The 25,668-nt window shown below is 43.3% G+C and overlaps 1 protein-coding gene across 1 annotated transcript in view; it reads left to right on the forward strand.

Annotated features, from left to right (window-relative positions):
* Positions 1 to 23,246, forward strand: part of NIN (ninein) — a 111,923-nt gene extending 88,677 nt beyond the window's left edge. The window contains exons 23-30 of the mRNA XM_062205146.1: positions 173 to 286; positions 2,236 to 2,382; positions 3,754 to 3,933; positions 5,782 to 5,931; positions 9,628 to 9,729; positions 13,760 to 13,960; positions 17,256 to 17,369; positions 19,248 to 23,246. Of these exons, the coding sequence (XP_062061130.1) occupies positions 173 to 286; positions 2,236 to 2,382; positions 3,754 to 3,933; positions 5,782 to 5,931; positions 9,628 to 9,729; positions 13,760 to 13,960; positions 17,256 to 17,369; positions 19,248 to 19,457 (1,218 nt within the window). The 3' untranslated portion in view covers positions 19,458 to 23,246. The remainder of the gene's footprint in view (positions 1 to 172; positions 287 to 2,235; positions 2,383 to 3,753; positions 3,934 to 5,781; positions 5,932 to 9,627; positions 9,730 to 13,759; positions 13,961 to 17,255; positions 17,370 to 19,247) is intronic.
* Positions 23,247 to 25,668: the final 2,422 nt, after the last annotated feature.

The raw sequence follows: 25,668 nt of genomic DNA on the forward strand, positions 1-25,668 counted from the left end.
AAAAGATGCTGAGCCCCTGCCTCAATTCGAGGCAGAAGAGGGAATCGGGAAAACTCTTGTGCCTTTGACATGCTCCGGTCCCAAGTATACACTGCCGTGGGAGTGCAGCTCTCCACGGGGAGCTGGGTCTCTGCAGGTTCACCCCGCTAACTCTCTTGTTTTGCTGAAACAGTTGGCGAAATCCAGGCTCTTGGAGCACAGAATTGCTGCAATGAAGCAGGAACAGAAGTCTTGGGAGCACCAGAATGAGAGCTTAACGTCCCAGCTGGTGGCTTCCCAGGAAAAGGTATGGGGACAGCTCTTGTTCCATCATCACAGTTGGAATTTTTCTTTTTTTTCTAACAAATCCCACTGAAAAGAATGTTCCAGGTGAAAGTGGCCCAAGAGGGTTCAGCGTGATTCATGCAACCTAATGAGATACATTTACAGCGTGATAATGTAAGCACTGCTTCCCTCAAAGCTCATTAATTCTGATTACTACTTACGAAGGCTTGAGAACGGTGTGAAAAATGACTGCTTGTTCCTACTTTAAAAATAGGATTTATGCGGTAGGCGCTGTGGTGTAGCAGGTAAAGCCACCACCTGCAGTGCTGTCATCCATATGGGCGCCGGTTCAAGTCCCAGCTGCTCCACTTCTGATCCAGCTCTCTGCTATGGCCTGGGATAGCAGTGGAAGATGGCCCAAGTCCTTGGGCCCCTGCATCCATCAGGGAGGCTGGGAAGAAGCTCCAGGCTCCTGGCTTCGGATCAGCACAGCTCCAGCCATTGCAGCCATTTGTGGAGTGAACCAGCAGATGGAAGATCTCTTCTTTCTACCTCTGTAACTCTGCCTTTCAAATGAAGAAATCTTTTTAAAAATGGGATTTCTAAAGTAGGTTCACACCCTACTGTTATTAAAATCTCTATCAATATTCCTGTTATAAATTTGTTTTTAAGATTATTTGAAAGGCAGAGATACAGAGATAAAAGGAGAGAGTGAGATTTTCCATCCATGGTTCACTCCCCAAATTGCTGCAATGGCTGCGAATGGGCCGATCAGAAGTCAGGAGCCAGGAGCTTCTTCTGGATCTCCCATGTAGGTGGCAGAGGCCCAAGGATTTATGCCATCCTCTACTGCTTTCCCAGGCACATTAGCAGGGAGCTGGATTGGAAGTGGAGCAGCTGGGTCTTAACTGGCACCCAGATGGGATGCAGACACTGCAGGTGGAGGCTTAACCTTCTATGTCACAGTGCCAGCCCCCAATTTTAGTGTTTTTAATTGAAATTTACATGAGAGATTAGCATAGAGTAGGATTCTACTCTATGCTATCATGTATCATTTCACACCAGAAATGCATTCTGGGAAATACATCATTAGGGAGCTTTGTCATTGTGCAAACATACTGAACACACACACACCAACATGGCTGTGACATCACCAGGTTATGTCATGTATGGAACCAGTATCATCTATGTGGTCCATTGTTGACTGAAACATCGTTGTACAGCACATAGCAGCAATGTTATTTTCTTTTTTTTTTTTTTATTTTTTTTATTTTTATTTTTGACAGGCAGAGTGGACAGTGAGAGAGAGACAGAGAGAAAGGTCTTCCTTTTTGCCGTTGGTTCACCCTCCAATGGCCGCCGCGGTAGGCGTGCTGCGGCCGGCGTACCGCGCTGATCCGATGGCAGGAGCCAGGTGCTTCTCCTGGTCTCCCATGGGGTGCAGGGCCCAAGGACTTGGGCCATCCTTCACTGCACTCCCTGGCCACAGCAGAGAGCTGGCCTGGAAGAGGGGCAACCGGGACAGGATCCGGTGCCCCGACCGGGACTAGAACCTGGTGTGCCTGCGCCGCAAGGCGGAGGATTAGCCTAGTGAGCCGCGGCGCCGGCCGCAATGTTATTTTCAACCAAGAGGTCCTTCACAAACTGACATCACAGGCTATGATACAATTTCTATAAAATTCAGGGAAATCCTCTTTTATAATGCCATGTGGCACACAGATTCCCACACATCATTTGGTAATCTCCCAGGTGATTGTCAGCACGTGACCAGGTACACATCATCATTGTTCTGAATATAACTTCATGTTCCATCGATATATGTGTAATATCCTGAGTTTCCACTGAGCTCCTGGACACACAGCTGGGGATCGCAAACAGACGCAGGGGGCGCTTGCTCATTCGTCCCTAGATGTTCTAGCGCTGAGCCCCCAAGGCCGTGTGCAGCAGTGTGTGGTTGTTCTCGCGATGCAGGTGCAGAGTCTAGAAGATACCCTACAGAGTGTAAACCTGCACATGTCCCGGGTGAAATCTGACCTCCGAGTGACACAGCAGGAAAAGGAGGCATTAAAACAAGAAGTGATGTCTTTACGAAAGCAGTTGCAGAATGCTGGTGACAAGGTAATGGCTGTTTCCACTGAGGGAGAAGGGATTTTTCTACACGTGTATGTGTAAATATGTATGAGACTCGTGGTTTACACATTGTCATGTGTACGTTTGTGTATCTAACACCTGGATCAAAAAATGCAACACTGCCTCTACCCCTCCAGCTGACAACCCCACACACACTGCCACCATAGGTTAGGGATGCTGGTGTCTAAACTTCATATAAATGGAACTCCAGTGATACCAAAAGGTCATTTTTTATATCGAGCAAACCAGAAGAGTGTGGCTGGGCTGTTCAGTATTCATAATGTTAAAACATTGTCTTAGTTAAATGATAGAGGAGAAAAACATTGCAAGAAATTCATCTAGGCACGCACACACACAACACACACACACATACACACACACCCAACACAGGCTGCACAAAAGTAAGGCTTCTGCTGAAAGGGAAAACTATGGCCTAAAACACCAGTACTGAATTTGGGAGATAATTTCCTGTTACAGAACGGGTTGTTAAGACATCACAAAGCCCAGGGAGAGCTGGCTCAAGTGTTAACGGGTGGACGGCTTATGCTGGTGTTACAGAAGGAGTGTCTCATCTTAACCTTTCACGAAGTTTGTTCATTTATGTACAATTAAGAACAGTGCTATGGATATCCTTAGGGTAGATGTTAGGATTTTTGCGCTATAATAAAAAGTAGGTACTAATACAGTTATTTCACAGTGATACCTTTTTTTAAAAACAAAAAGTTTCCATTTTAAAAATTACTTTTGGGTTGACATTTTTCTCACCAGGATATTGTGCCTGTTCTTTTTTTCCCCCATGTTTGACTTGAAAGGAGGCTTATCCTGTCATGTTACTTTTATTTCTTAGATTATTTTTAGGATCCAAAAAAAAAAAAAACACTTTGGTAGCTTAAAGTGTATTCCTGAATTCAGGCCTCAATTACATGCACAATATGTGCTTTAGATTCTAAAAGAGGCTCCGACTGCCGATGATGAAGCCTTCCAAGTTGGCAATGCTTTGAATCCCTTTGTTTCCTAAAGATGACTTCTTCAGAACAAAGCAGCTTGGAAGCCTCCACCCTCTATGTACCTGGGTCCCATGGAACTAGGACTTGCCCTACAGCCATACTTGTCTTTGGACTTGACCGGGCCCTTCCACCCAAGGCCAAAGAATTCCCAACTTTCTACAACTCAAACTTCCGGAATATTGTTTTGTTTATAGCTATACTTGCATACACCTACTCCCATGAGCAGACAGGTATAGGCTGCAAGGTACTGATGAAGAATTGTTGTCATTACATTAAGTGAGATGCATTTTGCAAAACACAAGTTCCCCCATCCTCCTGTTTCTAAGGATTAACTCTGCAATTCTGTCCTAAGCACCGGGCCCCAGATGGAGCCACTCGTCCATCAGGATTCCATAACCAGCAGCAAATGTTGTCTTGGGACAAGTTAGATCATCTAGTGAACCCGGAACAGCAGCTGCTTTGGCAACAGAGCGAGAGGCTCGAGACCACGGTGCAGAAGACCAAATCTGAGCTCACACACTCCCGGGAGAAGGTATGTCGAAAAGTGGCACATGTGGTGCGTGGTTGAAATTGACACGTTGGAGATGAAAATGGATGTCCGATGGGATTGAAGTAGCTCAGGGCTGTGTCTTTCGGTATCCTGCTATGGCAGACTTACTTTCAGAATGCATAATTGATCATTTACGTACATGTGATTTTATCCTGATGTGTTTATAAAATATTTTTCCTTTTGTATAAGCAGTGTATATTAAAATGTATCTGTAATTTTAATCCTCATATCCAAAATGTAGACTTATGGAAATTTTGTGAACCATATATTCCTCAAATAGGCTAGCCGCCAAGACAAGTAGTATAAAACTGGCAATGCGGTGCTCATATCTTGTGGGTCTTAATATCTGCTTAGAAGAGAAAAAGGTGTCCCCCTTTTTGTCAATTTTTTTACTGAACTGCTTTTACCAGGATTTATGTATTTATTTATGGATTGAGAGGGACCTTTCACTTGCTGGTTCATTCCTCAAATGACCATTACAGTTAGACCTGGGCCAGGCAGGAGCTAGGAGCTCTGTCCTGGTCTCCCACATGGGTGGCAGGGGCCACAGTACTCGGGCCATCTTCTGCTGCCTTCCCAGACACATTAGCAAGAAGCTGGGTCAGAAGCAAGGTAGCCAGGACTCCCATCAGCAGTCTGCCATGGGACACCTGTGTCACAAGTGGTGGCTTCACTGCTGCACTACAATGCTGGCCTCTTTTGTAAAATTTGTTTTCAGAGGCAGAGAGAGACGAGAGTGCCTTTCTCATGCTTCACAACCCAGATGCCTTCTCCAAAGCTGGGAGCTTAGGAACTCAATCCGGGAGCCCAGTGACTTGTTTGGTTACCTTTGACTGCCAGGGTTTGCACTAACAGGAAGCTGGGGCCAGATAGCCAACTCAGGGATTCCCATGTGGGCGGCAGGCATCCTAGCTCCTAGGCTAAACCCCGACTCCAGATGTCCGTTTTAATGTCAAGATTTGAATGATCTTTTTTTTTTTAAGAATTATTTATTTATTTGAAAGAGTTAGAGAGAGAGAGCCAGAGAGAGAGGTCTTCCATCTGCTGGTTCACTCCCTAAATGACCACAACAGACAGCTGATCCAAAGCCAGGAGCCAGGTGCTTCTTCAGGGTCTCCCATGCGGGTGCAGGGGCCCAAGGACTTGGGCCATCTTCTACTGCTTTCCCAGGCCACAGCAGAGAGCTGGATTGGAAGAGGAGCAGCTGAGATGCAATCCAGCACTGCAGACTGGGGCTTTAACCCGCGGGGCCATAGCGCTGGCCCTTGAATGTCATCTTTTCCAACTACCAGCTGATGGACTGATGAATTCTTAACCTCTGCTACCAAGTTACCCAGTTAGATAATTAACCTATGTTCTAACACCTCGGGGAGGAACTTTCTCAAGCTTGTCCTCTAGAACACCTCCTCAGTGCCGGAAACTCTGCTGTTGCAGAAGCTGCGTGGTCCCTGTCTGCATGGAACCTGGTCCACATGAAGGCTGTTGTAGGTCTACACTGCCCATAGCAGAGTAGAAGGGACCTCACTGACTCCCAAGAGTCACGCTCAGAGTTACAGTGTGTGGGCCTTCTGTGTCCATCTCACGGGCAGCCACACCACACACGCTCTTGACTCCTGGAGACTCAGCGTTGGCTTTGTAGACCCAACTGGATTGATCTAGAAAGGACCTTTGTCAATGCCCAAAATTAGTCTTGCAGAATGGGTAGGCTTGGCTGGCAAAGTCTTGCTCACACCCAGAACCCGAGTGCTGCTGGAGCTTTCCCTGCACCTGCTGGCTGTTCTTCCTGGCTGGCTGACTGCGTGCTGTTCCTCTCACTGCTGCTCTTCTTAGGTCCATCAAGGTGAATCTAAGCTTCTTCCCCCGAAGCACCAGAAACATCTGAACCTGTCAGGTCCTGTGCGACTCACAGAGCAAGAAAAGTTGAGCTTAAAGCGAGAGAGTGAGCAGTGCCACACGGAACGGTGCCCTCCCACCAGGAAGGTGAGTTTCTGCGCATGTGCCGTGTGTGTGTCTATGTGTGTATATATGTATGTGTGTCTGTGTGTGTATATATGTGTGTGTATATGTATGTGTGTCTCTGTGTGTATATATATGTATGTGTGTGTACTGTGCTTCTAAGATGCAGTTTCTTCCCAGCTGTGCTTCTAAGGAGATGGTCACAAGGGCATATTTTGGTTCATCCGTATATCTCTTTATGTTTCTCTCTTCTTGTCTCAACAGTATCATAGTTTTGATTAATGGTTGAAAAGGCATAATTTAAAATTTTTTTTAAATTTTTATTTATTATTTATTTGACAGGCTGAGTAGATAGTGAGAGAGACAGAGAGAAAGGTCTTCCTTTTCCGTTGGTTCACCCTCCAATGGCCGCTGCAGCCGGCGCATCGCGCTGATCCGAAGCCAGGAGCCAGGTGCTTCTCCTGCTCTCCCATGCGGGTGCAGGGCCCAAGCACTTGGGCCATCCTCCACTGCCTTCCTGGGCCATAGCAGAGAGCTGGCCTGGAAGAGGGGCAACCGGGATAGAATCCGGCGCCCCAACCAGGACTAGAACCCGGTGTGCCGGCGCCGCAAGGTGGAGGATTAGCCTGTTGAGCCACGGCGCCGGCCTAATTTAAGATTTTATAAAATACGACAGTGAATCATCTTTGTATTGCATGCTTTTATAAGTTAGCAAAAAAAATGAGGGTGCTTCTCAAAGTTGGTGGAAAATGCAATTTAAAATTTATTTTGGGGGCTAGCACTGTGGCGCAGTAGGTTGGTCCACCACCCGCATATCATATGGGTAGCCAGTTCGAGTCCCAGCTGCTCCTGGCTTCAGATCAACACAGCTCTGGCCTTTGCAGCCATTTGGGGAGTGAACCAGCGGATGGAAGACCTCTCTCTCTCTGCCTCTCTGTAACTCTGCCTTCAAATAAATACATAAATCTTAAAAAATTGACTCAAATTTTTGAAATCCCATTTTCCCACAAATTTTTAAAGAGCCCTCTTAGAGAGCTTGACTGTTAGAACCATCTGAAGGCAGTCTGTGTTACATGTTGCTGTGCAACAAATGCCAACAGACCTTTACTGTCTCTCCGTGACGATGAGGTGGGAGCTGAGAGCAGCTTGGCTGAGCGGACGCAGCCCGAGCTGCCGTGTGGTTGCAGTGCGGAGGTCACCAGGGCCGCAGTCACCTGGGGGCTTCCAGGTGGCTGGAGCTCTGCTTCCCAAGCGCTCTCCCCTGTTAGCCGGAGGCTTCTGTTTCTTACGGGCTGATTGCCTAAGACCTCAGTTGTATCACCACCTGGGCCCTCTGGTGGGATAGGGCTCCTGCTTCCCCCCGAGGCAGTGATGCCAGGCAGACAGTGAAACCCAAAGACCAAGATGGGTACCGTAGTATCTTTTTAAAAATGTCTATTTTGTTTAATTTCATCTACTTCAAAGTCAGAATAACAGAGTGCTTCCATCTACTGATTCACTCCTCAAATGCCTACAACAACTAGGGCTGGGCCAGAACAAAGCCGGGAGCCAGAAGCTCCACCTGCGTCTCCCATGCTGGGGAGCAGGGGCCCAAGCATTTTAGCTGTCAGCTGCCATCTCCTACAATGTGCATGATCAGAAAGTTGGATCAGAATAGAATGCGAACCAGCACTTCCATATGGAATGTGGGCATTCCAAGTAGTGGTTTAACCCACTGTGCCACCAGGCCAACCCCCGTAGTGTTTTACAAAACCTAATCGTGGAAGTGACATACTATCATTTCTGCTTTATTCTCTTCACAACACTTCCCCTCTGTAGTGTGGGAGGAGACAATGCACTGGTACAAACACCAGGAGGTGGGCTCCTGGGGCCACCTGGTCAGACCTGCGTAGCACTACCTGGCATGATTTCTTGTACTTGGTCTCATGAAGTTAGATTCCTGGACCAGTGTTATTCTGGGAGTTACTGTTGTTCCTTTCCTTCTTTAAACTGAACCTCATGAGTTTTCTCTATTACCTTCTTTTTTCTTTTAAAAATATGTTCACCAATCTGGGAAGAATGAACAAGTTGAGCTTGCCCAATTCAAAAATATGAAAGTGCTTCTCGAATGCTGGGATGACACCAGAAGTGGAAAATTCCACACCTGACCTCACAGGAGGGGGAGTTACAGTCAAAATGCAGGCACACTGTTGGTCAGCTTTTTAATCACTTATAATACCCGAGAGGAGCAGCCGAGGGAGGAAGGGGAGTTGGTTTGCTTTGCTGTTTGCAGATTCACAATCCAAGATCAGGAGGGCCCAGTGGTTCAGGCATGTGGGGAGACAAGAGGATGGCAGAGGGATGGTCACATGGCCAGCAAGAGCAGGCAGAGACACACCACACTCTTCATCCACCCTCCAGTGTGGTCTCTCCTCCTGAAGCCATCAAGATTCGATCACAGGACTCCGCCCTAGCAACTGAATCCTATCCTGTCATTTCCCCCCGGGGCCCTGCCTTCAGCCACCATAGCTGGATCACATCACCAAGTTCATCGTCAACCATTAACATCAGTCCTTTGACTGTTACTAAAAACCTTCTGGCAGTCAAGTCCTGTTCAAACCATAACATGTATTAGAAATATTACTATTATATATATACTTATATATTATATATGAATTCTGTCTTTAGGCTGGGGAGGTTCCATTCTTGAGATATCTCATTATATATATGTAAATGTTACCCAATCCAAAAACATCTGGAATCTGAAATACTTGTAGTCCCAAGCCTTTTGGAAAAAGAAGACTCAAGCTACTCTTGAAAAAACGTTTTAGTTTGTAAAAGCTGTGATCATTTGCTGCACTAAGCGTGGTTTGGCCGTGCAGTTGAAATGCCATTTATTTTCAGATGCATTCAAGAAAACTTTTCAGAAAGTGATGAGTTTCTTTGGCTGATCACGAAGGGAAAAGGCTGGTGCTCGATTTTAAAATAACCTTGGCCCTGGAAAGATGACACTTCAGTTCAACAATCTCTCTGCTCTTCTCAGCTCTTTTTGATTAAAAAGAAAAATTCAGTGTTGTAGAGTAGCATCATCTATTTTCTACTTGACAAAATTTGGAAGCTCAGGGTCCTCCGGCTCAGCAAATTCCGAAGTTGGATAATCCTAAAATCTTCCAGTCTCATCCTGAAAACAGAGAAAGAGTTACGTGAATGAGATTGTGTGTACTTTTTTAAACCTTTTAACTTGGCCTCGTGACAGTGTGGTCCCAACTGAAGATCCTGAAATCAATTTAGTGGAAACCACTAGAGGACAACGGAGAACATGGCTTAGACAAGGATATGTTATTTCATGAAAGTTAAAGGTCATGGAAAATGTCATTACAAGATACATAAATGTTTTAAAAATCGATGCATAGTTTTTTCATGATACTCATTTTTCATGAACTCTTGATTTTTTTTATGTGGGTGTGTGTTGTGTATCATAGATAAGATTTTTTTTATAGTCTGTGACATCAAAGTTTCAACACCAGCTGCCTTCAGGAATCTGTCTTATGTCAGAAGGGGTGATTAAAAGGAGATTACTTAAATGGAAGCCAGGCATTGAATTGCATTGTTTGTTGTTTTCCGTTGCTGAATTACCCTGGCTTTCCTCCATGAGTTGAGATTTAGGACCAGGACAAATTGGTCAGAATTAAGGAGAGCAACTTGGGTGTTTAAGCAGATTTTTTGTGTGTTTTCTCACAGGTCAGTCAGATGAATTCCCTTGAACAAGAATTAGAAACGATTCACTTGGAAAATGAAGGCCTGAAAAAGAAACAAGTGAAACTGGATGAGCAGCTGACGGAGGTACATTTTTTTAAGCAAATGGCCTGAAACTATGAAGAATATTTTAATCCATGAATGAGCCATTTATTGGGAGACTAAACATGGAATTGAATTCCTGTTGCGAAAATCTAAGTACTGTGCCAAGTGGAGTTCTTTGGACCACGTTTAATAGGCATTTTGCTTAATTACACAGTCAAAGGAACCCATATTGCTTTGCACAGGCAGGAGTAATACTGACCTAAAATGCAGAGATCTGTACCTCAGCCAGTTCAGGGAACAGGGACTCTGATCCTGACCAAGAGGCCCAAAGCTCTGAGGCCATCACTTGGTTTTTATCAGTTTCCTGACCTCTCTTACGATTGTTCTCTAATAACAGAAGATCTGTGCAGGGAATGTGAAAGCATTTACATTTAGAAGTCATATTTTCAAGTGCTGCCATTTTTCATTAGTACATTTGTACTCACCACTCCCTTGACAGATGCACATTTGATAAATTTGAAAATGATTTGTAAAACTTGTCAGCCCGAACACTGCTTGGGTTCCGGTCTACTTGATGACTTCCTGAATCCTCAGTACAATTAAGAGAAAATATAACAGCTCACGTACAAATTCTCTTTATTCTGTAAAAATTTAACTGACATGCTTTGCTTTGGGTAAATGAAAATGTCAGTTAATCTAACACTTGATGAATTAATGCAATTTACCTAGGGAAGAATGCATAAAAATTGTCTTTGTGCTCTTAAAAAGTACACTTAAAAAGTGTTTGCATGTTTTTAAAGCTGGAATTCTCTGAAGGCAGATATTTAAATATTTTCTCTTATGAAGCTGAACAGTTGCAAAGGTAACTTGAAAAATTAGTGTTTGCTTTTTAAATGTGAAATATGGTTAACCATACTGCATCAATATTTAAATAACCACTGAGATTTCTGTCGATTTGATGTTCTTTCATTGACCCACAGTAGAGGATTGGTGAAACTATAAATAGCTAATTCCAAACCATTTTTTTTTCTGACAACATAATGAACATGCTCAAAACCTTGAACAGTGGGCTGTGCTTGTATGTAGATTTTTTTTTTTTTTCTGGATGAAATGACTGTGTCCTCTAACAAGTGAGATATATGAGGCTCAGCCCATCACGTTTAATGGTAAAGTGAGGAGTAACAGGGCAACACGACAGCTCTGCTCCCCAGTTTTTCTCCGTCTGTGCCTCCCATGCGTGGAAGCTGCCTCTCCTAGCCCCATTGACAGGACTGGCCACCATCTTTGCCCCTGATTGAGTGATAAATATTTGCTAATAAGTGGGAAAAGTCTGTGTTCTTGGCACTGGAGCTGAATAAGGAAAACACTTGAATTTTCCATTTGACCACTGAAAAGAACATCTCATATGCTATTCTAGTCCAACTCCCATGAGGAAAAAAAGACTGACCTGTTAACATTCCAGTCTGTCAGACATCTGTCAGGTTAAGTTGCATTGAGGTAATTCATATACTATATAGTTTACCCGAAAGAAATATATACCATTTAATGGTTTTTAATATGTTACATTATGTGGTAAAATATAGTCAATATATACACTGAAATTTGCCATTTTACCTACTTTCACATATGCAATTCCATGGCATTAATGACATTCACAATGGTATGCAACCATTATCACGACTGCTGAAATCTTTTTATCACTCCAGATAGAAACTCTGTTAAACCTTAGCCATTCCCCACCAGCACTACCAGTTGGATTTGTATTCATATTGTGATAGCATAGCATATGCCCATTTTGGACACGACAGCGGTTTTTCAGTCTTTTCTGCCTCAACTCACCTGAAGAACGGGTGCATTTCTGGCAGAATTCTCACCTGTTTGGGGTAAGAGGTGGTGGGCAAGGAGGAATATGTTCCTCCCTTAGAATCTTAGAATCCTTGGGGCCAGGCTGGTTGAGCAAAGCTTTCTGTGTGATTCTCATCTGATGTATGTGGAAGGGATCTTTCCCTGTGTCCACTGAGACAGTGCAACACCTGTCCTACCCGGGTGTGGGGAGCGCAGTCAGTAGACCAGGACATGGAAGGAGGAGTGCTGGGATTCGACTCCCACACGAGGGCTTTTTCAGCTACGCAAGGCAGTGTGTAGTCAACAATTCATTTTGAACATACAAAAGAAGGGATACAGGGAGCAGGTGTTCAGCCTAGAGTTTAAGGTGCTGCCTCCCAGGCTCTAGCTCTTGCCCTCAGCTCCTCAGCAGTGCACACCCTGGGAGGCAGCAAGTAATGGCTTAATTAGTTGGGTCCTTTCACCATTGTGGGAGACCTGGGTTGAACTCTGACTCCTTTGTGGGCATTTGAAAAGTGAACCAGCAGATAGGAGTTTGCTATCTGTCACACTCTCTCTCCAAAGAGGGACGAGGGGGGAATTTATAGTCTAGATCAGCAGCCAAGTCCACCATGCATCTGGGCTAGCCAACAGTTGAGACACCTGAACAACAAAAAACATTTTACACTTCACATTCTGCATCTCCAAGGGGCAAGGGATTTAACAAGAGATCAATTCCATACTGGTCCTGGACTCTTGTGAGTAATTATAGCAGGCACTGGTAAAGGCAAGTAGGCTCACAATCCCCTTAAATTACAGTAGGTGAAGATACATACAGAGATAGGTCAGTGTTGGTCCTCCGTAGGCTCTTATGCATGTTAATAATAAGCTGGTACTGTTTTTTCTCTTTTTGTAACACAACTTTGCCTCCTCTTTTTCTAACTCCTGTAATTTTCTCTTGTTTTTGTCTGTGGCTAACCTGTACCTAGAACTCAGTGGTTGGAGGTAGCAGAGAAGGGTGCAGTTCTCGGCCCGAGATAGTGTGTGAAGGTAGAACATTCTCTTTCACCGAGTTTCCATAGCATGGGGACATCTCATTCCACTCCTTGTCCATGTAATCATTTCTGTTGTCCACCAGTTCTTTAAGAGCCAGTATTCATTTTCATTGTGCTTTAGTTGTGGAATATGTACCTGTACACCAAGGTTTTCCTCAATATTTATAGCTGAGGAAAATAATCCCACAGCTGTAAAATCCTGGGGTTATAATTCTCCATAGTCTTTAATGAGGAAAATGAAATGGTAGGTTTTCTGAATCATCTCCAACTTAGAAATATTTCAAAATGGGCCATGGCTCAGCTCAGAAATTGACCTGTTTGGAAACGGATAGTGGCTCTGAAGTTTCACGGTAACGTTTCATTATAACTGCGCCTTAGAGATCCTCTCCCCCTTTCTCACATGCCTACAGTGCTTCTTGGGGAATGCGTACTGGGTCTTGTCTGCTGCATGCCTCCGTTTGAGCCCGCTGTCTGCCAGCTGTGTGCCAGCTGTGCTGACAGATGGGAGATAGCAGGCTTCCCTGGCCAGAAAGCCCAGGGTGAGCTCCACGGGCTCTCCCCCACTGACTGGCACGCTGATACACGTACCACTGCCTCACTGCCTCCAACAAGGACTTCTCTGCCACCTGCTGCAGTCCTCAGAGGGCAGGGTATTACCTCATGCCCAAGAATTGCCTGTCTTACTGTGCTGTTTATTCGAGGGTATGACCTCATGCTGAAAAATGAAGAGATGTAAAGATCTTTTTTAACACGAGATTCTTTAAAATAATACTAATAAGCTATATTTGGGTTGGAAAACAGATAGTCACTAACATTTGCCCATAAGAAGCACACCGAATGGTAAGTTACTGAAGTACCTCCTTCTCCCGACTCCCTCTTGATTCAACATTGGCAGTGAAATTTCCCTGTTGTAAGAAAAAAAGGAGATAGAAGTCAGACGTTATCCTCTGCATCGGTACCTCATGCTGTGAGTGCCTCGCTCAGTTTGAAGTGAACAAGTTTGCTTATTCTGTAACTGTGGTGCCCCCTGGCAGAACACCTCTTTCCTGTGCATCCTGTCGAGGCTCACCTGCTGTCCCATTTCCTGGTTGTCAGTCTGTAGGTTTGAGTTCCCAGGCTTGCCGCCTTCAGGCTAGCCCTGGCCCTTTGGGCACTGCCACTGACCCGGCCTTGTCCTTGCCCTTGCCCTCCAGATGCAGTCCCCGAGGTCCACTGTGACGCCTAGCCCTGCCCCTCACGCCTGGGATCTGCAGCTGCTCCAGCAGCAAGCCTGTCCGATGGTGCCCCGGGAGCACCTGCTGCAGCTTCAACAGCAGCTGCTGCAGGCCGAAAGGACAAACCCGTGCCTGCAGGAGGAGCTCAACAACAGGACCTCGGCAACCAGCACGCCACAGGTACGGCCAGCCTCAGCGGGAAGCTCCTCCCGTGCTCAACTTGGGTCACCTGTCTCATCAGTTTTCCCTGTGTGTTGGAAAAATCATACCAGTTCCAGGGCGGGGCAAAGGCTTCTGAACCTCACCTCAGAGTTCAGCCTTCCCCGCCTTTGCAGGTGCACTGAGCGGCAGTGCTGATGCGAGCTCTTAGCTTCTAAGCTGGGTGATGAAGGGTGCAGGGTGTCCTTGGCACATTTCTAACAGATGGTCAAGTATCAGGATCACTGGAGCTTGGGGCTCAGTTGGCCTCACACTCTTTGCTGCCAAAAATGTTCCACAACTCCAGTGCAATCCTAGGGTGTGCACTACTCACAAAGCAGCTTGAGTCTTGCCCAACCTGACGGGTGCAGCCTGCTAAATTCCATGGGATTTGTGTAGTCCGTGCTACATTTCAGGTCATTTAATTGTTAAAAATTACCTAGTTTGAAAAAAACCTACAAAGAACCTTCTTCCTCTTCCCTTGGAATTAGCATTACCCACTAGCAGATATAGTCTCTAGTACCTAGGTTTTCAAACTTAGTAAGAATTTTCTTCCCATTCCCTGGGAACTAGCAGTACTCACTACCTGATACACTCTGTAGTACTTAGGTTTTCAAATAGTTACTTCTCTTTACGGCTTCACTCCTAATTGTCCTTTCCAGACATTTCTTAATTCATTCAGAATCAGGAATGAAGACAGAAGTGTTTCTTGGTAGAATTCGACGTTAATTCTCTCTGGTTCCAATCACTTGTTTTCCAATACCTCGCCTCTCAGTTAGTATTGGGAAAGGAATTTCCCACTCTTCCTTAATCCCTTGCAAGCACCCCTGCACAGCCCCATAAGCACCGGGATCGTACATAGGAGCAATTTCCTGTTCCTCTCCTTCTAGCATATCTATGCTGTGTCATGATGTCCTGTACTTCTGTCACCTGTTCTAACAAAACTTTTTTAGTTTTTTTTGCTTTAACATCCTTGTTTTTGGAAGCTTTTTACATACCGCTTCAACCCCCTGTGCAGGATTGACTTGAAAGTCTTGAATTCAAAGTGTGACGGTGGTGGGCAGTTAAAAGGGTGCTGTGACTCCTTGTCAAGTGCTCGAACCACCACCTCAGAACCGTGCCCTCAGTGCATCACGGGCCTTCTCAGGCACACAGCTGGGCTCAGTCTCCTTGTTGCTCTCCCATACGTGCAATGTCCAGAGCGTGCTCTTGCCAACCCACTCGCTGATGTTTAAAAACAGTCACCTGTACTCCAAGGACGTCAGGAGTAAAGTCCTCCAGCCAGACGACAGGGCAAGCTAATTATGGCAGCCACAACAGGCTCACCTGTCTCGAGCTGTTTCAGCTGATGCTCGTTTTAGGCATATGGAATATTCTTAGAGTCTGCACGTGGTCTGTGTGTGTGTAGTGATGTGGTTTCCTCTGCCTTTGTGTTGCTTTGCTTGCATCGTTCATGTCCGTGTGTGCTCCTTTAACCCTCGTTTGCATTATACATGTGTGCGTTTCGACTCCCCCAAAACCGATCTTGACCTCAGGGTGAAGTGTACCACTTGCCTTCTTTCTCTAGGCCTTGCTACCGGAGCAGCGCGCAGTACATGCAGATTCCTGCAGAAGGATTGGGCACCTGTGAAAACTGGGCCGCTCATGATGACATTTCTTGCCCTGGCACACGCTGCCTGCACTCTCCCACACACGCACACTCACCAGCCCAACACAGAGACATAAGCTGAGGATGTTGGAATCAAGTGCTCTTCCAAGTCACTTTATCTTTACTGTGAAGCCTTTGCAGTATTATGTCTCAATTATTTATGTAGAAATGACAGATTTTGAGAACAAAATTCACAAACTTCAGCTTGCTGCAAATTTATTCCATTTCAAGAGTGTCGATTTAAAATTCTTCAAAGGACATATTCTATCTATTTTCTCATTCCATATGTTGTAACTATTTTTAACGAAAGGTACTACTTTTATATATGGAATTTGAAGAAAATCAGGGATATTTATAGTGTTTTGTATACAATGTGTAATACTTTTTGACAGGAAAAAGGAAAATTTTGATGAAACAATAAAATGAATTTTAAATATGACTGCCTCTGTTTTTCCTCTTTTCCACTCTTATGCCATATTCCATGTTTTTCAAATTATCCATTGTAATGGGGTTTTGTTTGGCTTTTTTTATTTCTCTAGGCAAATGGAAATCAGCCATTTTTCAATTATGTCTGAATTTTAAAACGCCATTTTACCTTTTTAAATCACAAAACTTAGATATTCAAGGCCCAATTTAAAGTTACTTTGTGCAATTGACTTGGATCTACTACAGTTTATCAAATTAATCATAAAAGAAACCACTAAAACACGTGACTAAGTGCTGTGATTTACTCTCCAGACAAATGTCAGCTGTAGACTCAGGTTGGGTCATTCTGCAGTGTTTAAAGTGAACCTAAATGCCATCAGTCATTAAACATTGGAACTTAGCTTAACTATCTGAAGCACCTTCTGTGTCTCAGATTCTTTACATGGGACTCATCAGTAGGCTATGGGTGGGAGATAGGGGCCCAATCAGTTGCACTCTAATTTCTCTCTAGATCTCTCTGCTCTTCAAGGCCCATGGCCCAAGTATTCCTGAACCTATCACTACTGAGTGAGAAGATGAAGCAAGGCCAGGGGTGTTTTCCCTGCCCTAAGGGGAGAAGACCCTTAATTTTCAGTGTGTTCTGTTGATAGACCCATCCTCTACTCCAGATGTTTGCTTCACACGGACAAGTCAAATTTGCAAACAGATGACTAGAATAGTGGCAGGAAGAGGCTGGTTACTAGCAGCCTCAGAGCAACCAACCAGCCATTTCAAAAGAGCAAGAGACATGCATGGTGCAAGTCAGGCAACCTGAATCAACTCAGGAATTAAGTCCCAAATCACAGAGGGGAAGTTGATAATCACCTTTTACTTAACTTTGGATACTCATTTTGTTAGAAGTAGTACATTCATACAAGTATAAAAGTATGGGCTTTAAGAATTTTGCTCTATCAGGAGACAGTAGTCACACAGGTAAGATTTTCTTTTCATTATTTATCTTTGATTATTTCTCTAATAGGGTTGCTTTTCTACAATTCATGCAGTGCTCAGAACTCCCATCTCATCCGAAATCCATCCTTCCTGACACCAAGACAAAACATTGGCTGTCCTTTCTCTAGGCATCTTTTGGGGAAAATCAGTCACTGGTGTTTTCAGTATGGCCTGACTTTCAAATGATAATGTAAATTGTTTTCTTGCCTCCAGGAAAACCAGGAGCAACTGGTAACTGTCATGGAGGAACGCATGATAGAAGTTGAACAGAAACTGAAACTGGTGAAAAGGCTTCTTCAGGAGAAAGTGAATCAGCTCAAAGAACAAGTGAGCGGCCCTGGTCATCTCTGTGTGTCCACCTCCCATTCCAGTCTCGGCGCCAGTCTCACATTCCTTTATCGCCATTAACTTCTTCACTGTTAATAAAATAAAGGCAAATTCTATGTCCAGGAGAAGTTAGGATTCCCTCTCCATCGCACCGTGCCCAAAATATAAACTCTGCTTGCTCCCTATGTTTTCCCAAAGCTCTCTGAAGGCGTAGGTTTGTCCGCAAGTTACAAATGTGTATTTGCCACCAGGGACTCACGTAGACCTCAGGCATCCCTGATGAGGTTCAGCGGCTCACATTGAATATTTTCAGATTTGTGAAAGGTTTTTTTGTGGTTTCTTCCCAAGATAGGAAATCTGATTTTGGTAAATAACTAGGGATAATAAATCAGAACTTTAGCTTCCCTGTCTCAACAGCTTGTGATAAACTCAAAAAGTACCATTTTGCTACCTCCAGAATCCAAAGGATGTGCTGGACCCGGAATTCCAGGTCCACCAAGTAGCCTGATCCTTCTCTCCTGCTGGTGCCAGGTGTGGCATGAGGGCTGACGAATTAGTTGGGTATGCACTGAAGAGACACAGGGGGACTGCCTTCCAGGAGAGTGTTACAGCCTCTCTGCAAACCGACACAGACCGACTGAAGGATCTGGGGGTGGGAATTAGCCAACTTTGTTTTTCTAGATACATAAAACTTAAGAGTAACAATCTCAAGAGTGATCTTAAAGCCGATACAGACAAAGTTCATGAATTTACTCTTGGGGCTGCCTCAAGAACTTGGGGAACAACAAAAAATGTCTTCTTGAACTACTATAGGGCCTCTCTAAGAATATGGAATGTATAAGCCATGTGACCTTATTTGTGTGTCATATTTACAGTCATAGAATTTTTATTTCTACATTTTCAGGGCATTTAAACTTCTGGGGAAAAAAGGCATTGACTTTAGAGTTAAAACCTCTTGTAGGGAACAAGTGTTTAGCTTAGCAGTTAACATGCCCATAGTCTACATCCAAGTACTTGGCTTCCATACGTGGCTCCTGCTCCCGGGTACTAGGAGATGAAGAGCCATGGAAGTGTTTTAAAAATGAGAAGAGTTAGAGGGGGCAACTTTGTGTGCAACAGCTCAGTGTAGAGAGGAGGTTCTGAAATGTCACACATCACACCTGCCAGTCATGTATGTCTGGGCTTTATAGTGTTGCTGTCCTCATGGTTACCCTTTGAAATGCTAATAAATTCATTAGCTGCTCCTGACTTGCTCTTTATTCCCATAGACCTTTATAGTTTTAGATGCCCTTCTTGAGAGTGGGTTTTGATGAGTGGGAGGTATTAATAAGAGAAATAGTGAACAGACACCAAGGCTGCTAACCAGTTTTCCCATCCAAACCTAGACTATGTATTCTAGCCACAGTGATTAGAATATACCTTCTACACAAGGCTCCAGGCACAAAAAGACGGGTTCAGGAAAAGTCTTATTTCTAATCCATGAGCCAGATTTTCAAAGGATCAGTAGCTCACAGTTATGAATGATAACTTTAAGCATTTGTAGTGCAGAGTTACACCTTGCCCCTCAGAAATGTAAGGGACAGAAGTGTTTTCATATTTCACAGAATAAATAAAGGAACTTAGATGGAGAGCAGCTTTCATTTGGAACTCTGAAATATCCATTCTTTTCTTCACTAACATCTACACACTTATTTTCCAAAGAATAAGCTGGAAGAAGTGGATTTGCTCTGATGCCAAGTCTCATGTTGTACTGTAAAATGAAAGGGTGTCATTGGCAGGACAGTTGGCCTGTAGAAAACACGTGTCCTCATGTCTGATCTTGAGCTTACAAGAAAGATTACAGAAATGGAGTCAAGATGTTTCTGGTTCTGTTTCTAGCTCTGCAAGAATACCAAAGCAGATGCCATGGTGAAGGATTTGTACGTTGAAAATGCCCAGCTGTTGAAAGCCCTGGAAGTGACTGAACAACGACAGAAAACGGCAGAAAAGAAAAATTACCTCCTAGAAGAGAAGATCGCCAGCCTCAATAATATCGTCAGGAATCTGACACCAGCGCCACTCATTTCTACACCTCCTCTGAGGTCCTAGCCAAACCAAAGGACATGCTTCTAGCTGTGCACTTTACTGAAATACATGGAATATTTCAGTACGTTCTTTAAACCTCCTATGTTTCTTAACCTTGAATGGCTTAGTATTAAGCCTTAAGACTGCAACCAACAGACCTGGAGTCTCCACATTCACTGTCGTTAGTTTTCCAAACAGACCTTAATGGGAGTTTCAAACAAATATTGATGTATTTCACTGTTTATTCCCAAACTTCCAATTTATTTAAGAATTCTAACAGCCACCAGGAAGGGGGACATATGAAAACAATTCAAACAATTTACAATCAAAGTTTTGAGTGAATTTTTTAAAAAAGTCACTGGGATTAAGTACAGATCTGTGTATAGAGTCCAGATCTTTTGAGATTGATTATAGTGGTTATGAAGATTATTTTTAGGGTTCCTAGCTGAATACTGAAAAGTCCCTCTGTTTTTAATAGTTTAATTCTCTGGATTAACTGGTAAACTGTAATTGATAAGAAGACTGATCTCTATAACCCTGTGGTCACAAAAGCCCAAGACCATAGAACTCTACCTTCTTACTAACGCCTATGACAGTATTATCAACTCTTGATGTACTATAGACTTAGAGCCAATTTATTCAACCATACTCTTAATTTCAATGGCCTTTTCTTCCCCCTTTAGAAGTTTCATTTGGTAACTTGTCTTTTAAGAAATGATAGAGCCACAGTCTTAAAGCATCTGAACTATACAGATAATACTGAACAAACCACTTGGGAGTAAATAGCTACTCCTGGAGTTCATGAATTTACCCTTGGGGCTGCCTCCAGAACTCAGGGAACCATATCTAGACCGTCTTCCTGAACTGCTATAGGCCTCTCTTAAGAATTTGACATGGATAAACCTTGTGACCTTATTTATTTGTCATGTATTTACAGCCATAGGATTCTTTTTATTTCTACATTTTTAATGCATTTCATCTTCTGGAAAAAAAAAAAAAAAAGCCCTTGTAGGGAGTAGGTGTTTAACCTAGCAGTTAAGGTACCCATATCCTACATCCCAATACTGGGCTTTCAGACCTGGCTATAGTTCCTGACTCCAGCTCCCCGCCAAACCCCAGGAGGCAGTGGTGATGACTCAAATAACTGTGTTCCTGCCACTGATTCGAGAGACCTGGATTGTATTCCCAGCTTCTGTCTTGACCCTGGCCCAGCCTCTGTTGGCATTTGGGGAGTGAACCGGCAGATGGGAATTCTACATTTCTCTGCTTCTCAAACAAACTCTTCAAATTTATGTAATAGTTTATATTATTTAATATGAGTCAAAATGCCCAGGCTTCTATTCTTACATAAATTATAAGGATTTCTTACTGTGATATATATGATATGCCATCTGGTCTTTAAAAAGTGCTAAACAGGACCTTCCCTTCATTCTCAAGATCAGAAATTTCCAGAACAGTCAACATTTTAGATTTTTTTTTCCCCCTCCAATTAAAATCTCTGCTCAAAGTCTACTTCCACCATTAGTTGGTGGAGAACGTATCAGGTGCTGAATGCTGCCAAAGCTCATCGCAGCCCCTCCTTGTTTTTCTGGGAGAATAATTAGAAAAGAAAAATTAACTTTGATGTATTTGAGAAGGGCCACACACATCTATTTATAAGATATAACAGCAAAATCAAACACTGCTATATATGCAGGAAAACCAGATAAAACAAATTGCCTTCATACAGTAGAGTAAAACTCAACCTCGACCAAGTGATTGCCATCAAGGAAGCTCAGAGTTGTCCCAGGCCACACCATCCACTAGTTGTCACACTTGCCAGCCTGACCAGGCACTGTTGTTTGTGGAACTGAGAGTTCACACTTGATGAAGCAGACCTTTTAATTTTTTCATAGCCTTTATCAGAGTGTCCTTATTTGCCTCTGGGAAAAAATGTTAATCCTTTACTGTAGTAATACTTAAAAATATTTGACATTAGCTATCATGCCTTCCCCAAATCTTTCTTCTCCAGTGCAGACATTCCCAGGAGACTTAACTACTTGTATTGCATTAGCTTTAACAGAACATGTTTTCCATTTAAAACTGTGCATAGGCCTAGGCTAAGGCCAAAAATAAACTAAGCATTTGTGGCGTACTTACATGATATGCATCAAGTTACTTGAAGTCATTGCCATTGAGTGAACCCCAAGCATATTTCTTCAATATCTAGCTTAACATGTGGTCACACTTGTTGTACTTTTTTTACATCATGAAAAATTTAAGTGAATTTGTTCTTTTCTATACATTTGTATATGTGTATATAAAATGCTGTACAATAAGTGTATATATGACTTTCTGGAAAGTTTTAGACTACATTAAGAATCCCCTTATTAAAAAATCAAAACACTCCTCAGATGTTAAACTAGCTTTCACTTAAGCACTTGATTTCTGCCTTTACCCCACTTAGGAGATTGGAAAAAAGATCAATAAGAGCAATGTATAGATACCTCAAATTTATATATGTGTACAGTTTATTTTTGAGAAACAGTTTCAAGTGAGCATCTCACTGGCAATTTTATAATACATCTTATAGCTTTTAAAGGACCTGCTAAAGAGATTACATGTAAGGTGTTAAAATTATGTTTTAATTTTGCTTTCAGTCTTTACAGTAGCACTCTTCCAAATTTTGTGTTATTTTAAAAGCACTAGTCTTCAACCTTTATTTTGATTTAGGAACTGTTATTTAAAATAGTCTCAGGAGATGGAGTGTTCATTTCCAGGAACGGGAATCGAGTTTGCCTTTGTAATAAGCACTAGAGAAGGGAAGATGTCGGCAGGGCTACATTTATACTATTTTACTTTCTTCTGCTTTGTGGAAGTCTGAATCCTTAAGCTCAGATTTGTGCAGGAAGGGAAAAAGAGGAAAGGACTAGAAGGGACCCTAGTATTTTATTTGACTTACTCTTCTAAAACTCTTAATCTAGATTTTCACAGCTATTTTGAATGAGAGTCCTTCCTGGAAGCTTCCAGGCCTTCCTTATAGATTTAACCTTCACATCTTTTGCGTGAAATGCTCACAAAGTCCTATGTTACCAAGGTACAGGAAGAGACTTTACAGGTCTAGTATTCCAGTTTACCAGGACCCAGGGCAGTTATTATTGTGAGGAACATTTTTATAAGAAAGAATAAGGCTTTTACAGCAGATTGGGGTTTTTTGAAATTGGGTGTGTGTGAGAGAGAGAGATAGAGTGTGTGAGTGTGTGTGTGTGTGTGTGTGATTTCTCTTTCTTTCCCAAGTGAGGGCAAGGAGAAATGTTTTTATTATTGGCCTCTTCAAGGTATTCCCAATCAAGTCAAGGCTAAATGCTTTGTATTCTTATTACTCAAGTCCTGTTTTGAGTGGATTACCTGTAATAAGTGACTCACTACAATGATAACTATACAAGTAATGCCAAAACCAAGTCAAAGCCTAAACCAAAGCACTCAAGATTAAAACATTCATTGTATCACTTCGTGACCTATGAGAACATCTTGGCACTGTGAAGTCATTTTGGCTTTAGAGCATATGGATGGATAGTTGTACAGTAAATCAGAGTCAGCTTTTTTGAATGATGCAAGTGAAATTCATTCCTTTTGGGAGACATTATGACAGTACAATGATTTAAGGGAACACCGGTATATAGAGAAGAACCTCAATTCATGTAAAGCCTCTCTAGAATTCTGTTCAGATAAAAACCCATGTGTATGTGTTTATACTGGCTTTGTATATTTCACCTTAGCCATTCCATCCTAGAAAGTGTGTCATGTGAGCTTAAAATGTAAATAAATAATTTTGTAAACATGTCACTTGTTTTGTATATACACTAAACTTCTATCAGCAGTTTCAGTGTGTTTAGCATTGGTCTTTAGAGTGACAACATCAGATACACCAAGCATATTCTACAAATGCAGAATCCCTTCCCTTACCCACAGCCTACGGAATTCATTTTTAAAAGATCCCCAAGTGATCTGTATGTGACTTAGAACATTGGGACTCCCTTCTTATCTAAGAATGGATGTCTGTCACACCAGCCAGAGTGGGGTGCTTATGTCCTATAGAAATGCATAATTTACCTGTCAAAGCCTGACTTACCCCCAGCCAAGGCCCTACTTCCAATTTGGAGTGTTTCATAGTTAGCTGTATTTTACTTTGCACTTTTATGGGTGGTATTGACTTTGTTAACTGAGCTATTCTTCAGTGATGATCAGGATTTAATTAGAGTACAAAAAGTAAAACTAGGGACAGGTGTTGTGGCACAGCTGGTTAAGCCTCCTCTTGGGAAATCTACATCACACATCAGAATGGCGGTTTCAGTCCTGGCAACTCGCTTCTGATCCAGTTTCTTGCTAATGTGCACTCTGGGCGACAGTAGAAGATGGTCCAAGTGCTTGGGCCTTTACTACGCACGTGGACCTAAAGTTGAATTCTGGACTTCTGCTTTCAGCCTGTCCAACTCCAGCTGTTGTGTGCACTTGGGGAGGGGAACAGCAAGTCGATCAGTTTCTCAAGATATATCTGTGTATGTATGTGTCTTTCAAGTAGGTGAAATTAAAATTTTTAAATATTTATTTGAAAGGCAGAATTACAGAGTCCTTCCATTGCTTCATCCCCCAAATGGCTACAACCTCTGGAGTTGGGCCAATCTGAAACCAGGAGCCAGGAGCTTCTGGGTCTTCCACACGGGTGCAGGGGCCCAAGCACTTGGACTGTCTTCTACTGCCTTCCCAGGCCATCAGCAGGGAGCTGGATGAGAAGTCAAACAGCTGGGACTTGAACCAGCACCCATATGGGATGCCAGTGCCACAGGAGGAGGTCTAACCTGCTACGCCACAGAACCGGCCTCAATAAACATTTTTAAAGACTTGAAATATTAGCCTAAACATAAACTAAATTAACATCTGAACACAGAAATGTAGAATGGTGATGTTTGGCCAAACTAGACACATATTACGAGCCCTATTTATTTTCTAAACTGTATGCCAAACATAGGCTGCATTTATAAGAGAGACTTCTATCCTGATTTTACAGATGAAAGAACTGAAGTTTAGTAGAGGTAGGACTTCTTCAAGACCACATTGCCAGCTCAGTCTCAGAACTCAAGGCCCAGTGGCACAGCAGGTTAAAGCACCATTTGCAGTGACAGCAGCCCATATAGGTACTGGTTCGAGTCCCAGCTGCTCCACTTCTGACCCAGCTCCCTGCTAATGCACCAGGGAAAGCAACAAAGGATTGCCCCTCCACCCATGTGGGAGACCTGGATGAAGTTCCTGGCCACATGAGAAGTGAACCAGTTGATGGAGATCCCTTTATCTCTCTTCTCTAACTCTGCTTTTCAATTAAAATATCTCTTAAACAGATGGGGCCAGCGCTATGGTACAGTGAGTTAATGCCCTGGCCTGAAGTGCTGGCATCCCATATGGGCACCGGTTCTAGTCCCAGCTGCTCCTTTTCCAATCCAGCTCTCTGCTATGGCCTGGGAAAGCAGTAGAGGATGGCCCAAGTTCTTGGGCCCCTGCACCCACGTGGGAGACCCGGAAGAAGCTCTTGGCTCCTGGCTTTGGATCGGCACAACTTCAGCCATTGCAGCCATCTGGGGAGTGAACCAGAGGATGGAAGACCTCTCTCTCTATCTCTCCCTCTCTTTGTAACTCTGTCTTTCAAATAAATAAAATAAATCTTAAAAAAAAAAAAACAGACAAAAAAGAACTCAAGGCTCAAGTTGTCTGGGTTAATATGTTGAAACAGTTGTACTGATTCCCATTTCTGCCAAAACATTGCATCAATGTTGATTAATAGCTACCATGTACACTGCAGTCAAGAAAAGATAACATTCATGCGATCTGAATGGAATAAAGTGATAACATTAATGTACAGAAATTATTAAACAGCCTCCCAAGATGTCGTGCTCCTCCACAAAGAACCAAAGTGACAAAAGCTGCACATCCAAGTGAGTGCACAAGAGATAACACTGGGTTTCAGCAAGGGAGACACAGGACATGGAGACCTGGCATGACACCATTAAGGAATGAAGAACAATGGCAATAAAGCCCATGACCTCACAGCTAGGGAAGAGGGGTGGCAAAGGTTTAGCAGGAGGACTCCATTAGCCCTCATCCCCAGGGTCCTCAGATGCCCCAGAAGTACTATCTATTAGGCATCCAATGGTCACAGATTTTGGAACCCAGCAAGGGGAGCTATCTAGACTATGCCCAGTAC

Source organism: Lepus europaeus, chromosome 11, assembly GCF_033115175.1.
Source record: "Lepus europaeus isolate LE1 chromosome 11, mLepTim1.pri, whole genome shotgun sequence".
Taxonomy (NCBI): Eukaryota; Metazoa; Chordata; class Mammalia; order Lagomorpha; family Leporidae; genus Lepus; species Lepus europaeus.